This window comes from Mytilus edulis, chromosome 5 (assembly GCF_963676685.1).
Source record: "Mytilus edulis chromosome 5, xbMytEdul2.2, whole genome shotgun sequence".
NCBI lineage: Eukaryota > Metazoa > Mollusca > Bivalvia > Mytilida > Mytilidae > Mytilus > Mytilus edulis.
In genome coordinates, this window is record NC_092348.1 from 64,235,561 (window position 1) to 64,249,578 (window position 14,018).

The window sequence follows — 14,018 nt, forward strand, 5'->3', positions numbered from 1 at the left end:
CCATTCAAGAGGGATACCCTTTTTTATAAAGTTATTAACAAACAATGTATTTTCATTCATAATTTCAGATGCATTAACAATATCTAAATAAACTCATCATAGATACCAGGACTATTTTTTTTAAATACGCCAGACGTGCGTTTCGTCTACAAAAGACTCACCAGTAACGCTCGAATCCAAAAAAGTTTAAAAGGGCCAAATAAAGTACGAAGTTGAAGAGCATTGAGGACAAAAATTCTAAAAAGTTTTGCCAAATACAGCTAAGGTAATCTATGCCTCAAATATTTATTCTGTACGAGGATTATTTTCATTTTTATTTTAAATTAGATTCTTAACATGTTTTGTACTGTCCTTTCCTTTTTGTCTTGTATAAGTTATTCAGTGGTTGTTTGTTTATATGTTACATATTTGTTTTTTCGTTCATTTTTTGTACATAAATAAGCCGTTAGTTTTCTCGTTTTACATTGTTATTTCGGTTTTTTTTTTTATGGCTGACTATGCGGTATGGGCTTTGCTCATTGTTGACGGCCGTACGGTGACCTATAGTTGGTAATTTTTGTGTCATTTTGGTCTCTTGTGGAGAGTTTTCTCTTTGGCAATCATACCACATCTTCTTTTTTATATCTTTTGTAAACATTTTGTTTTTGTCCCTGATATAGTCTTGACAGTCTCCCGAATGACCAAATTATTAGAAAACCGCACAGTTCCGTTCCCACACTGTGGAAATGGTCTTTAATCCAATGTATTTGCCAAAATCATTACGAAAACTTCTGGTCAAAGGGAGACAATGCATTTACAACCATACAGTTCATTTTTCACATCGTTAACAAACGGTGCTAAATCTAATGTATAAACAAGATGTGGTATGATTGCCAATGAGACAACTCTCCACAAGAGACCAAAATGACACAGACATTAACAACTATAGGTAACCGTACGGCCTTCAACAATGAGCAAAGCCCATACCGCATAGTCAGCTATAAAAGGCCCCGATAAGACAATGTAAAACAATATAAACAAGAAAACTAACGGCCTTATTTATATAAAAAAAAAAATGAACGAAAAACAAATATTTAACACATAAACAAACGACAACCACTGAATTACAGGCCCCTAACTTGGGACAGGCACATATACTTAAATCAAATCTAATGTGTACTTTATCAGCAAGTGAGTGATATAGACCTGTTGAAATTACGAACAATCATCTGAATGATGAAACTATAAGAGCTAGCTTGCCGGAATACTAGTTAGCTGTTCTGTCTTTCGTATATAGTATGTAGTATAAAGACCTATCCAATTGTGTATTTTTTTTACGGTGGTGCATTAGCGAGTATGTCGTATATATATGTGAGTCTATTTAGACTAGTATTTTTTAATACATTATATCTTTACATGATTAGGAAAAATCGTTTATACAAGACTATTTATTGAAACAAAAATACATTTATCAACAGATTATTTGTATAAAACATAGATTTGATTTAGTTTATAATTTTGATCTTGAGATTGCGACATCTGAGTAAAGGATCTGTGCAACTAGTTTGGCAGCAGATATCGCACTCCCCCAACTCAGGGCGACACCATCTCCTCCGTGTCCGACATTGTGAACTACCTGTATCAAAAAATGAAATAATTAGTTTTAACTGTTTAGAAGCATATTTTGATGAAAATATACAACACATATTTTCGTTGATATAATTTGTGGGTTTAAAGAGCGGAATTTTGTTGACATCAATTGCATGAAAGTTGTGTAAGTACATCTGTGACAAATTATCAGAAAATCCGTCTATAGCGAATCAACCGTTGGACACACTAGTTTTATCAACTTAATCATAACTTTACTAAAACAATTATCTTCGTCATTCAATTGGACAAAAAAACAAAGTAGATTGGCGCTCAATCTATGAAGAAAAGCGTACAAAATACGGGTTTGAACCAACGTTAACACCGTGACTTTATATTGACCCAGATGTACCTTGTATGATGTCCTGCAAGGAGTCAGCTTGCTGTACATAACTTGCGTGGTGGTAAATTACAATCATTGCAAATATCATTAAACTATAAACGCACATCCGATTTTTATCGTTAACATTTTTCTGCTTTTTATATATTATATATAATATACCTTCATGATATGACCTCCAACCTTTTTAAGTTCTATCTCTGTTCGGATTGAGGTCCGGTGTGGTCTTATTCCCACCCATTTCCTCACAATCGGAGCACTCTGTAAAAAAAGTTAGACATTATTAATTTATACTGCACTCGTTACAAATAGACAAATGTACATCATTTCTCAAACACCCATTCAATTCCTAGCAAAAGACTTTTTTAATTTAGTCTCTAGCATTTTTTTAAAAATAAAATAAAGAAAGAGTTGTCTATTGGTAACATGTATTGATGATTCTGTGAAAGTTTCATTTATATCAGTTTACTGCTCTTGATTTGGTAAACAATAAAAATCGCAATTTTGCCATGGACGTCAACGATGCTTAACCAAAACTGCAGGTAGTGAGATAGGAAACACAAACTAGAGGCTCTAAAGAGCCTGTGTCGATCACCTTGGTCTATGTGAATATTAAACAATGGACACAGATGGATTCATGACAAAATTGTGTTTTGGTGATGGTGATGTGTTTGTAGATCTTACTTTACTAAACATTCTTGCTGCTTACAATTATCTCTATCTATAACAGTACTTTCTGTGGAAAATGTTATTGAAAATCTTCAAATTTTAAGAAAATTGTTAAAAATTGACTATGAAGGGCAATAACTCCTTAGGGGGTCAATTGACTATTTTGGTCATACTGACTTATTTTTAGTTCTTACTTTGCTGTACATTATTGCTTTTTACAGTTTATCTCTATCTATAATAATATTCAAGATAATAACAAAAAAACAGCAAAATTTCCTCAAAATTACCAATTCAGGGGCAGCAACCTAACAACCGATTATCCGATTCATCTGAAAATTCCAGGGCAGATAGATCGTGACCTGATCAACAATTTTACTTCCTGTCAGATTTGCTCTTTATGCTTTGGTTTTTGAGTTATAAGCCAAAAACTGCATTTTACCCCCATGTTTTATTTTTAGCCATGGCGGCCATCTTGGTTTGTTGGCCGATTTACCGGACACTGTTTTTTAACTAGATACCCCAATGATGATTATGGCCAAGTTTGGTTAAATGTGGCCCAATGGTTTCAGAGGAGAAGATTTATCTAAAAGATTACTAAGATTTACGAAAAATGGTTAAAAATTGACTATAAAGGGCAATAACTCCTAAAGTGGTCAACTGACCATTTTGGTCATGTTGACTTATTTGTAGATCTTACTTTGCTGAACATTATTGCTGTTTGCAGTTTATCTCTATCTATAATAATATTCAAGAAAATAACCAAAAACAGCAAAATTTCCTTAAAATTACCATTTTTGGGGCAGCTTCCCAACAACCGATTATCTGATTCATCTGAAAATTCCAGGGCAGATAGATCGTGACCTGATCAACAATTTTACCGCTGTCAGATTTGCTCTAAATGCTTTGGGTTTCGAGTTTTAAGCCAAAAACTGCATTTTACCCATATGTTCTATTTTTAGCCATGGCGGCCATCTTGGTTGGTTGGCCGAGTTACCGGACACATTTTTTAAACTAGATACCCCAATGATGAATATGGCCAAGTTTGGTTAAATTTGGCCCAGTAGTTTCAAATAAGAAGATTTTTCTAAAAGATTACTAAGATTTACGAAAAATGGTTAAAAATTGACTATAAAGGGCAATAACTCCTAAAGTGGTCAACTGACCATTTTGGTCATGTTGACTTATTTTTAGATCTTACTTTGCTGAACATTATTGCTGTTTACAGTTTATCTCGATCTATAATAATATTCAAGATAATAACCAAAAACAGCAAAATTTCCTTAAAATTACCATTTCAGGGGCAGCAACCCAACAACGAAATGTCCGATTCATCTGAAAATTTCAGGGCAGATAGATCGTGACCTGATGAACAATATTACCTCGTATCAGATTTGCTCTAAATGCTTTGGTTTTTGAGTTATAAGCCAAAAACTGCATTTTACCCATATGTTCTATTTTTAGCCATGATGGTCATCTTGGTTGGTTGGGCGGGGCACCGGACACATTTTAAAAACTAGATAGCCCAATGATGATTGTGGCCAAGTTTGGTTAAATTTGGCCCAGTAGTTTCAGAGGAGAAGATTTTTGTAAAAGTTAACGCAGGACGACGACGACGACGACGGACGACGACGGACGACGGACGACGGACGCCGGACGCCAAGTGATGAGAAAAGCTCACTTTGCCTTCCGGCCAGGTGAGCTAAAAACAAGATGTAGATTCAGCTATATTGTGTAAAAAGAAGGGGGTCCAGCCCCAGAACAATTATAAACGTTCACATATTTTTATTTTTAATTGATGGAGAAAAAGGAGGATCCCATACCCCGGAACACTCTCATGATCTCCCAATTAAAACCAGTTCGAAGATCAGAACGTACCTTAAGACCTGGTAATATTTGACAACATCTGTGTAAGACGTCGTTAAATGTATCTTCACTGTAATCTAAAGACTCCTCTCCTACATGTCTTGTACCTCCTAACACAACATCGTCTTGTCTGCAGGAAAAATAGGATATAGGATGTGTTAATCGGTATACATGTATTAGTAAAGCGTTTTACATTTATTTTTTTTCTGGTATTGATGTCACTGCAAAATTAATGGTAGATTGATTGGTTGTTTTTAATCGAGATGCAATATATTTGGAAATATTCAGGAAGAGAACACGTTAACAAAAATAACAATGATAAGAACTGAATAATGGGTGACTGCATCAGGTCAAATCATAGTAATTATCACTGCGACGAGAAAAAAAACCAATGGTGCGATGGAGACAGTTAGACACTAAATTAAAAGCCTGGCAACATGTCACCCATATGCAGAACACTCGTTGTTGTGTGGGTACTTCTATGCGTGCTAAGAGCGTGTCATTCTCCTACCCCCCTTTTGCAATTAGTAATTTAACTCTCTTTAAAAAAAACCTAGGCATGACTGTATCAATATAACCCAAGCAGCCGAACAATTTCCCCTGTGAGCATGATCTTGCTTTCAATCGAAAGTAGTCTACGTAGTCATAATGTATACCTACATTCGAATGTAGACTAAATGATTGTTGGTTACTTAACGTCCAGTGGCAAATATTTCATGCATATTCAGGACTAGGGAATCGGTAGAAGAAACGTCTGCAATATTTTCCAACTTAAAAATAACACAAGAAATAACTAACGGATTATTTAGTTTGTGTATTTCCAAACTAAAGTACACGTATTTGAAATGGGATACGGGACATTATTGACCTCGTTGTACTGAATATTTTTAAGCGTGCTATTGTGTTGGGGTCTTTTTTGTTTAAACAAACTGTTGTTTTATCAAGAAATTTAAAAAACATATTTCAAATTGTATACAAAGAAATACATAAGTTACAAGAAAGGAGAGAACAAAATACTTGAGGACAGGATTGTAATTTTATTTTTAATATTCAAGAAATAAAGTGAAAATTGACCTCACTGCATGTTCTCGTATTTTGATAATCTAAGTATGTATTTTTTTTCTTACCCGGGATATATGTATGTTGAGGTGTCCGCAAAATAAGCATTCTTCACCCATGGTGCTTGTACCTGGTAAAACATTTTTTTTTTACATTTTAGGTTACAAAAATGCATCCACTTTCACAACAGAAAATACACTGTTTTGTAAAACACATAGAACTCGCAACAATATTTCTCTGTAACATTAAACTGAGCATATGTGGTTCTTTTGTTTGATATTACTGCATATATCTTATTCTTTACGGATTTTTTTAGGGATTTGATGTTATATGTGGAAATCACAGAGAGTTCCAACCAGTCTGCAACTATTGATATTTGATACAATATATAAAACACTGTATCACACCGTAGAATTGTCTGTTCAAGGACTTTTAAAGATGACCATGCATGCGGTATGGGATTTGCTCATTGTTGAAGGCCGTAAGGTGACCTAAAATTGTTAATTTATGTGTCATTTGGTCTCTTATCAAGAGTTGTCTCATTGGGAATCATATCACATCTTCTTTATATTCGTTTTAATTACTTTAAAATAAAATCTATATAAACATCTAAACAATGTCTTAAAGAAAACTATAATTGTTTACTCTTATGAGATGTCCTCTGACAGGAAACATTTCTTTGTCTTCAAACAATTCTCTGGCTCCAAGTCCAAGACAGTTGACGTAAATATCGTACTGGTTTACAATCTGAAATCACGTTGGTGTTCATATAGCTTCAAAAACATAAATGTTCAAACAATTACTTTGTTAACATAAATGTTCAAACAATTACTTTGTTAACAAAAATGTTCAAACAATTACTTTGTTAACATAAATGTTCAAACAATCACTTTGTTAACATAAATTTTCAAACAATTACTTTATTAACATAAATGTCCAAACACATACTTTGTTAAGTAATTTGTACTCTTTTCAACGAATACATATGGACCAAAATATATTAAAAATTCTACTGAATTATGATCAATTATAAAGTAGGAGCAATCCACTAGTAAGACCATTTTAGAATTCTTTTTAACGATACAGAACCCGGATTGATATGAATGAATCTGAGATTTATTATATATAACCATGACACAGTGTGATGCTGTAGGAATAATAAAATGTAAACTGATTGACCAGAAAGTTTAAAATCCTTGGCCCCATCCAGGCACATCTGGTCGGAATGGAGACGTTTAATCCGATACTCCGTAAAGGGAGAATTTCACGCACTCTTGTCTTTATTGCATACAAATGATACTGTTAGTTTAGACCGTCTTTGAAAAATACCAATTGCGTTGTCAGCAGAAGCTAACTACGAATCATATGCATGAAACATTTGCCACTGGACTTCAACAGCAACCAATAATCAATCAACACTCTGATATTATTATGCTACATATGTCTACAAATATTGAAAGTCTTCAAATATATATACTTCTACAGAGCTCTGATTTGTCGTTTTAATGAATATTCATGACATACAGTATCTAAATATGCATGACATACAGTATGAAACGGGAAGCTTACTTGTGAAAGGGACTCTATTTTCTCGATTCTTGTTTTTCCGCCATTTTTATGAAACCTGAAATGCAATGTTTATTTAGCACATACTCAATATCATGAAAACTGGTTTAGAACTTTTATTTTTTAAATATAACATAACATCAGAAGTGTAAAGTAGAAAGAGTGAGATTAAAGTAAAGAATTTCATTTCAAATTATAAACTGAAATTAAAAAAACGAATTTAGTAATTATTCGATGCATGCAAAATGCAAAGGAAAGAAAACATACCATTGAAGTAACCATGGCAAATACCGTCGACATTCAATCATCAAGGTGTCACTAAAATATCCATATCTGAAAAAAATAAACCAGGAACTTGACTATAATTTAATTCAGTATCATCACTTTTTTATAGTAAGACAACCATAACATAAGCTATGAATTTAATAAGCAACTTGAAAGAATGTTTATTGAACGCAATTTTTAAACCGCATAAACGGTTACGCATGTCGGTTGAGATAAGGCTTTGCATAATCAGGGCGACAAGAGTATATGATTCATGGAGTCAAGGCTCCGTGTTGAAGGCCGTACTTTGACCTATAATGGTTTACTGTTACAAATTGTGACTTGGATGGAGAGTTGTCTCATTGGTACTAATTCCACATCTTCTTATATCTTTCTACTGAAAACATTAAATCTTATTTTTTAACATATATATTGTACTATAGTATTCAATTGGTAGTCTAGATGTTGCCAACTTCAACTTGCCTATTGGCGGATAGGGCGGATTCAGCCATGTTTAAAGGGGGTTCCAAATATACAAATTGTCCAAATTCAAATGCCTCGTTCGTAATTAAAAGAATGGGGTTCTAACTCCGACCCCCACCTAGATCAGCCACTGTTAGCCTGCAGCAATGATTAATTGAAATCAGCCAACAAAATATATAGCCTCTGGTTATATATCGTGCTCAACAATTACAGGCGATTTAGTCTCCGTTTGTCTCTTAACTAGAATTAATTATTAATATCCACAAATACAAACCTTGGGTCGCCTGTAAGACCGCTTAATTCATCTTTTGACAACTTCCTTGTCTCATAACAATACAGTGGAGTCTGTTAAAGTATTAAAAACTGATTTAAAATTAACAGTAATTGTTACATTCAATATATATATATACATATCCGTGATTTTTATTCTGTCCTTCCTGTTTGTGTCTATATATATGTAATCCCATAGTAGTCTTTGGTTTTCGCTCAAAATAGTGATTTGTTTTCATGAACCATTTGCAACGAAAAATATCAATCATAACTTATAGAGATAAAATAAGGAGTGAGAGAAGGATAAAAACACCAAACATTTACACCCCTCTGTTACGCAATAATGAAATACATGCGATTGGTGTAGTATACCGTGAGTTAGTGCCACATCTTTTATTTATATGGCATATATCCCTCTGTTTTTGAATCATATTTTAATGTAAAAGTGCAGCATCTCCTATGTCAGCAATTTCTAATATTGTCATTGGAAGATATTTGTTTTGCGTCCGTAAATATTTGATAAAAAGCGATGCAATTTTACTCACATGAGCCTCGCATTCTTCTCTTCCATACAAATATCCTCCAACACGATGTACTCCTGCCTTAGGGGCTTCCTCGGATTTCCAGATACTATGGTACCATTTGAAAGAATCTTTACACCACTTCCTTTTTAAAAGAGTGACAGAAACTCAATTATATTTGAAAACGTTTACAGAATTGTGTACTTCACAGTTAAGTCGAAACTTGCCGTATAACATTGAAAACGCAGGACGAATTTCAGTTCCAGATGCGGATTAAGGGGACAGGGGACGTGTCTCCAATTATGAAACTACATATTTGGTTAATGCATTGACAAGAAACGTGTCCCCCTCCAAATGTTGTCTAGTTTGCCAATGATCCCCCCCCCCCCCCCCTTTGTTGAAAATCCTGGATCCGCATCTGAGATTGACGGCGGACTTTTTCATTGAATGGGTAGTAAGCAGACTGCTGTTCAAATGTGTTTAACATTTGTAAAAAATCTATTCACGTTGTGTTTGCACATCTACATTCAGTGTACTCTAATGTGTTTTTTAAGTGCACAACATTAATTAAGAAGGCTTATCGCAAAAAGAAGTTAATCTGACTTGAAAATAAACGGTTGAATAAAAAAAATGAAAATGGCATATAAATTTATATTATTGATGTTCTGATTACTAAACCCCTATAAGTTCAGTTTTCGTCTGTATTTGGGATTTATGGTTGTGGTCTTTAAAAAAAAGTGTGTGTGTGGGGGGGGGGGGGGGGGGGGGGCACTATCCGTATTGAAATGCGCAGAATATTTAAAATTATCCTAATCCAAATCGTATCACGTATGTGTAAATTATTAACCAAATTAAAGAGTTTTGGTTGGATTTATTTAAAGTCGAAATGTAAATACAAGAGTTGGAAGCATATTAATCGAACCTGTGAGAACGATGCGATTGGAAGATGGTTCGAATGATGCTAACATTTTTTTTCTTATCCTTTTTATATAGTGTCACATCAGCTCTGTCAATTATTGTAGTCTTACTCAAATTGAACAAAAATATGAAGATTAGCATCTGAAATCAACCTTGCACCTAGACCACGCATTAGTCGTGTGCAGGTTATAAATATATAATATTGTTTTAGTTATATAATTAGACAAGAACGAGTGCAATGTCATGTTGTCCTTGAAAATTCTCTGCCAAAGTCAAAATAATTAATAAACCTACCTAATTATTGCCAAATCCCCGTTAGTTTTGATACTGGTTGGTCTGAATATTCCTGCAGCCCCATCACTTGTCGTTTCATAATTAAATTTGTCAGCAATAATGGTCACCTCTGCCCGGGGGTAGAGTTTCTGTATATTGATCGCCGTAGACAAACCTACGACACCGGCTCCTAAAACAGCGATCGATTTTCTCTGATTGTTATCCATGTCTTCCTTTCAATGATAGAACATTAATCTTTTACACAGAGCAGATTTATCTCACTCACAAGGCGATCACGTACAAAAGTACGTTCACCGTATCGTATATTTTTAGCAGTGTAAATATGGAAAGTGAAAAACGTATATATCCTATTTAAATAATCTCTTATGGTCAGCTGTCATGATTGGACTGGACATTGTCTAGAAACAGGGTCACGGGTTTTCATTTCCAATACAATTATCGTAATGTCGAACTGTTTTAAAAAATACAGTCAAAGTATATCATCTTATCCTAGGTTCGTTATGCTGTTTTACAGTCATTCTGACTCTCTCTTCGACGTGTCTTTTTCTTGTTCACTTCGGTGTGTCTTTTTCTTTCACTCTTCGCCGATGTGTCTTTTTCTTTCTCTCTTCGGTGTGTCTTTTTCTTCTCTCTTCGATGTGTATTTTTCTTCCTCTCATCGGTGTGTCATTTTCCTTCTCTCTTCGGTGTGTCTTTTTCTTTCTCTCTTTGGTGTGTCTTTTTCTTTCTCTCTTCGGTGTGTCTTCAAGTTTTCTTTCTCTTTGGTGTGTCTGTTTCTTCTCTCTTCGGTGTGTCTTTCTCTTCGACTATACTAATCAATTAAAATAGAAGAAGAAAGCACCTGCCAAGAGCGACAGGGACGGATCCAGCCAGCTACATGTCCCCATTCAAATGCATTGATCGTCCAAAAAGGGGGGGTTCCAACCCCCGGAGCCCCACCCCCTGGATCCACGCCTGAGCGGAATTCGAACTCGCATTTTCAGTTGTGAAAGGTAAGTCAGTGATGAAGTAACTTAAGTACTTAGGTCACTATCCACAAGTGGGGCTTCTCTCTTTGATAGAAAAACAGATAGATGATATTAGAATATGGAACCATCTTGGACTATTATATAAGTATGATAGCCCAAAGAACAATTTATTTTTTTTATAGTGTCTGGTCCCTATACAGAAATGTCCTGGGCAAACCGTTTTTTTTTTGTTTTTTTTTTTTATATCAGAGACATATGTTATAATACAATATGTCTCTGTATATATCATATATGCAGAGACATATAATCTCTGATATATGTCTCTGATTTTCATTTGCAAATGAAAAGATCTCTTAAAACCCTTAGATTTTTCAGACATGGAACGATAAATCAAAGAGAATGAATAAACTGTACAACGTACTGTGATTTAAGGGTGTATTCTTCCTATGTTTCAGTCTCATGTATTCTCATTGAAATCTCGTTCTGGAATTATTTCCAAAATATGTGATACAAGTGGAAAATAGCAATGAATTTGATAATTATCATAATAAACTTAACTCTGTGGAAGAATTGTGTATTTCCAATAAGTAGTTTTTGAGAAAGTGGAAGAATTGTGTATTTCCAATAAGTAGTTTTTGAGAAATGAAATTTTCAAATTTTATTACTAACCAAGTCAGTTTTTTTAGCTGAAATTTTGAGAGAAATGAGTCAGAGGGGAACAAAAATGATTTTATCAGAAACATAAACATCCTATATAACTTTTTCTTTTCAAATTTCCTAGACATGTATTTTGTCAATCATTTATAACAAGGAAGTTGAAATAATATGCATTTTATTCTTTAAACAGAGAAAAATCATAAATTTCCAAAAGTTGACAACATGGTAAATTTGACACGAAAAAGCATCAAAATATGATAAAACTTTCTTATATTAACACCTACCCATAGCTTTTTTAGTGGAATTTATACAGATTGGTCCACTTCATCTTTATTGAGAGTATGAAAACAGTATAATTGTGGAACTGTGATTTTTTTTTCACGATAATAGCCCCTAAATGGGTAAAAGTTAATGAAAAATGGGAAAATCATCAAAATTAGGTACTTTCAAAGGGCCGTAGCAAAAAAAAGAAGCACACCACCATATGATTTTTTCTTCACCAATTTTTGTTTACAGTCATATCAACCCAAAAATCAGGGTTGGAAAAAAAGTTTAATTCTAGAAATTTTTGGTATCCATTTATCGTGACGGAGTATATTCTGTTCTTTTCCGTTATCGGTTCAACGTACAGTTATCTCCCCTGTCTAACCCGCCAAATTCATAAATGTGAAGATGCCTTATAATTATTATTGCCTTTTCTTGATTTCTTCTGGTTAGTATACTGGTTTGGAATATTTTACACACAACAAACACATGATATACGTCATAAGGAACTAGGAAATGATGTAGTTGCATTGTAATCAGAAGCTGAAAGTAGGCCCAAAAACCGGCAGAGGTTGAGATGGACCACACAACAAAATAAACAATTATTGAAATAACTTTACTCTGTCAGATAATACAGAACTCTAGACAACACTGTGCAGCCGTAAAAGTGATTTATATCACCAGCTAACTTTGTTTTTAAGGTTAATTTCAGCTTGATGTTGATATGTTCCAGCTCTGAGGGCACGTCGCCCGCCCTTTCCCGAGTGCCGCCCTGTGCCCTTTTTACAGTTTCCAGGGCGCCCTGCCTTATTTGAAATCGATCGTATATTATTTTGTTCATATTAATAAGATCCTCTAATTACTAAATTTACCTGGTGAAAGTTTATGACTTTGTTTACGACCCCAAGCTAATCAACGGTTAATTTCAACTGGTGTCCTAATCTGTTGTTATAGGTAATCCGTTTATGGGATAGGTCATTAATGATCATCAACATTAATTCATTCAAATAGAATCGGTCAGTTGGCAATTATCTTTGAAGAAATGTGCATTACGACAACTTGGGCACAATTTGCAATGTTAACCGTAGTTTCATATCATGGAGAAAACGTAATGACAAAAAGTTGAAAACCATAATCAACTCGTTGAAGACATCGTTTTACCTGTTTTCCGTGAAATAATTAGTAAATTCAGACGTATTTGTCATTGACTGCCCTCATTTTTTATACGAAAATTTACATCTTCTACGTACAGTTTATAATCCTCCAAAGAAGGAGCACACCCGAATAAAGAAAGATAACTCAATTTGATATTTTCTTAGCATTGAGTAACCCACTTAACATATTCTAAAATATGTCTACATATATATGTAGGACTCTAAAGTGCGATGGGGACGCTGAAGTATGATGGTCACGCTAAAGTGCTATGGTCTACGCTAAAGTCAGGGCTCACACTACTTCAAAATTATAAGGAGAAGTGACTTCTCTTTTTGAAACTGATAGGGAGAAGTGGTGAGAGTTGAAAGAGAAGTGCTCATTCGCACAGTGTGCTACAATGTTTGGATTTTACTATAGTATAAAGGGTCATATGTAAATAATGTTCTTTTTATATTATTCAATTTATATCTAGCACTAAAAAAATATTTTTTTATTTTAAAAAATGTAAAGAAATTATAATATATCAATTACAATTTAATTCAAATCTATCTTGTATATCAAATTCAGTGTTTCTCATAAAAAAATATAAAAGTTATAAGCTGGGCCATAATATAATTAATAGTCTCAGAGTTGAGCAACTTTGAAACAATCCATAAAAAATATAGGAAATTATTTACACCAATCAATTAGATGTAAAAGTCTCTTAATGTGTGTGGAATACGTAATTTCCTTGGCATCAATATTCTTCTGTCAGCTGTTCCATCCGTGCGTCCGTAGTAATTATTGTAAAAGTACGGATTTCGTTTATAGGTGTCATACCACCAATTACTCCCTCAAATTTAGAACGTATGTGAAAGTAGGCCTACTCGGACAAAAAATAGTGCATTTGATGTCATTGTTCACCTAAACTAACCAACAAATTTGCAGAAATGAAACTTTTGTTGAAAGAGAAATATATTAAGATCATTTTGAGCCAAATTTTACCTGTCTAGGAGTTTGCATTTAAAATTGGGGATTAATGCGCTCCATGGTATACTAATTTAAGATTTCCAGAAAACCAGGGGTTATTTTTAGTGGTACCTCCTTTCGGGAGCTCTCTTC

The 14,018-nt window shown here is 34.0% G+C and overlaps 2 protein-coding genes across 2 annotated transcripts in view; one reads left to right on the forward strand and one right to left on the reverse strand.

Moving 5' to 3' along the window:
* Positions 1–1,409: 1,409 nt before the first annotated feature.
* Positions 1,410–10,197, reverse strand: LOC139524184 (D-aspartate oxidase-like). The gene is made up of 10 exons (XM_071318811.1): positions 9,874–10,197; positions 8,686–8,806; positions 8,145–8,215; positions 7,391–7,456; positions 7,127–7,181; positions 6,203–6,304; positions 5,626–5,687; positions 4,511–4,628; positions 2,129–2,227; positions 1,410–1,615 (listed from the first exon to the last, which is right to left on the reverse strand). The coding sequence occupies exons 1-10, from the start codon at positions 10,077–10,079 to the stop codon at positions 1,490–1,492; spliced, it is 1,026 nt and encodes a 341-aa protein (XP_071174912.1). The 5' UTR covers positions 10,080–10,197; the 3' UTR covers positions 1,410–1,489.
* A 1,906-nt stretch (positions 10,198–12,103) lies between these two features.
* Positions 12,104–14,018, forward strand: part of LOC139524186 (mdm2-binding protein-like) — a 40,577-nt gene continuing 38,662 nt past the window's right edge. The window contains exon 1 of the mRNA XM_071318812.1: positions 12,104–12,210. Coding sequence (XP_071174913.1) covers positions 12,171–12,210 — 40 coding nt within the window. The 5' untranslated portion in view covers positions 12,104–12,170. The remainder of the gene's footprint in view (positions 12,211–14,018) is intronic.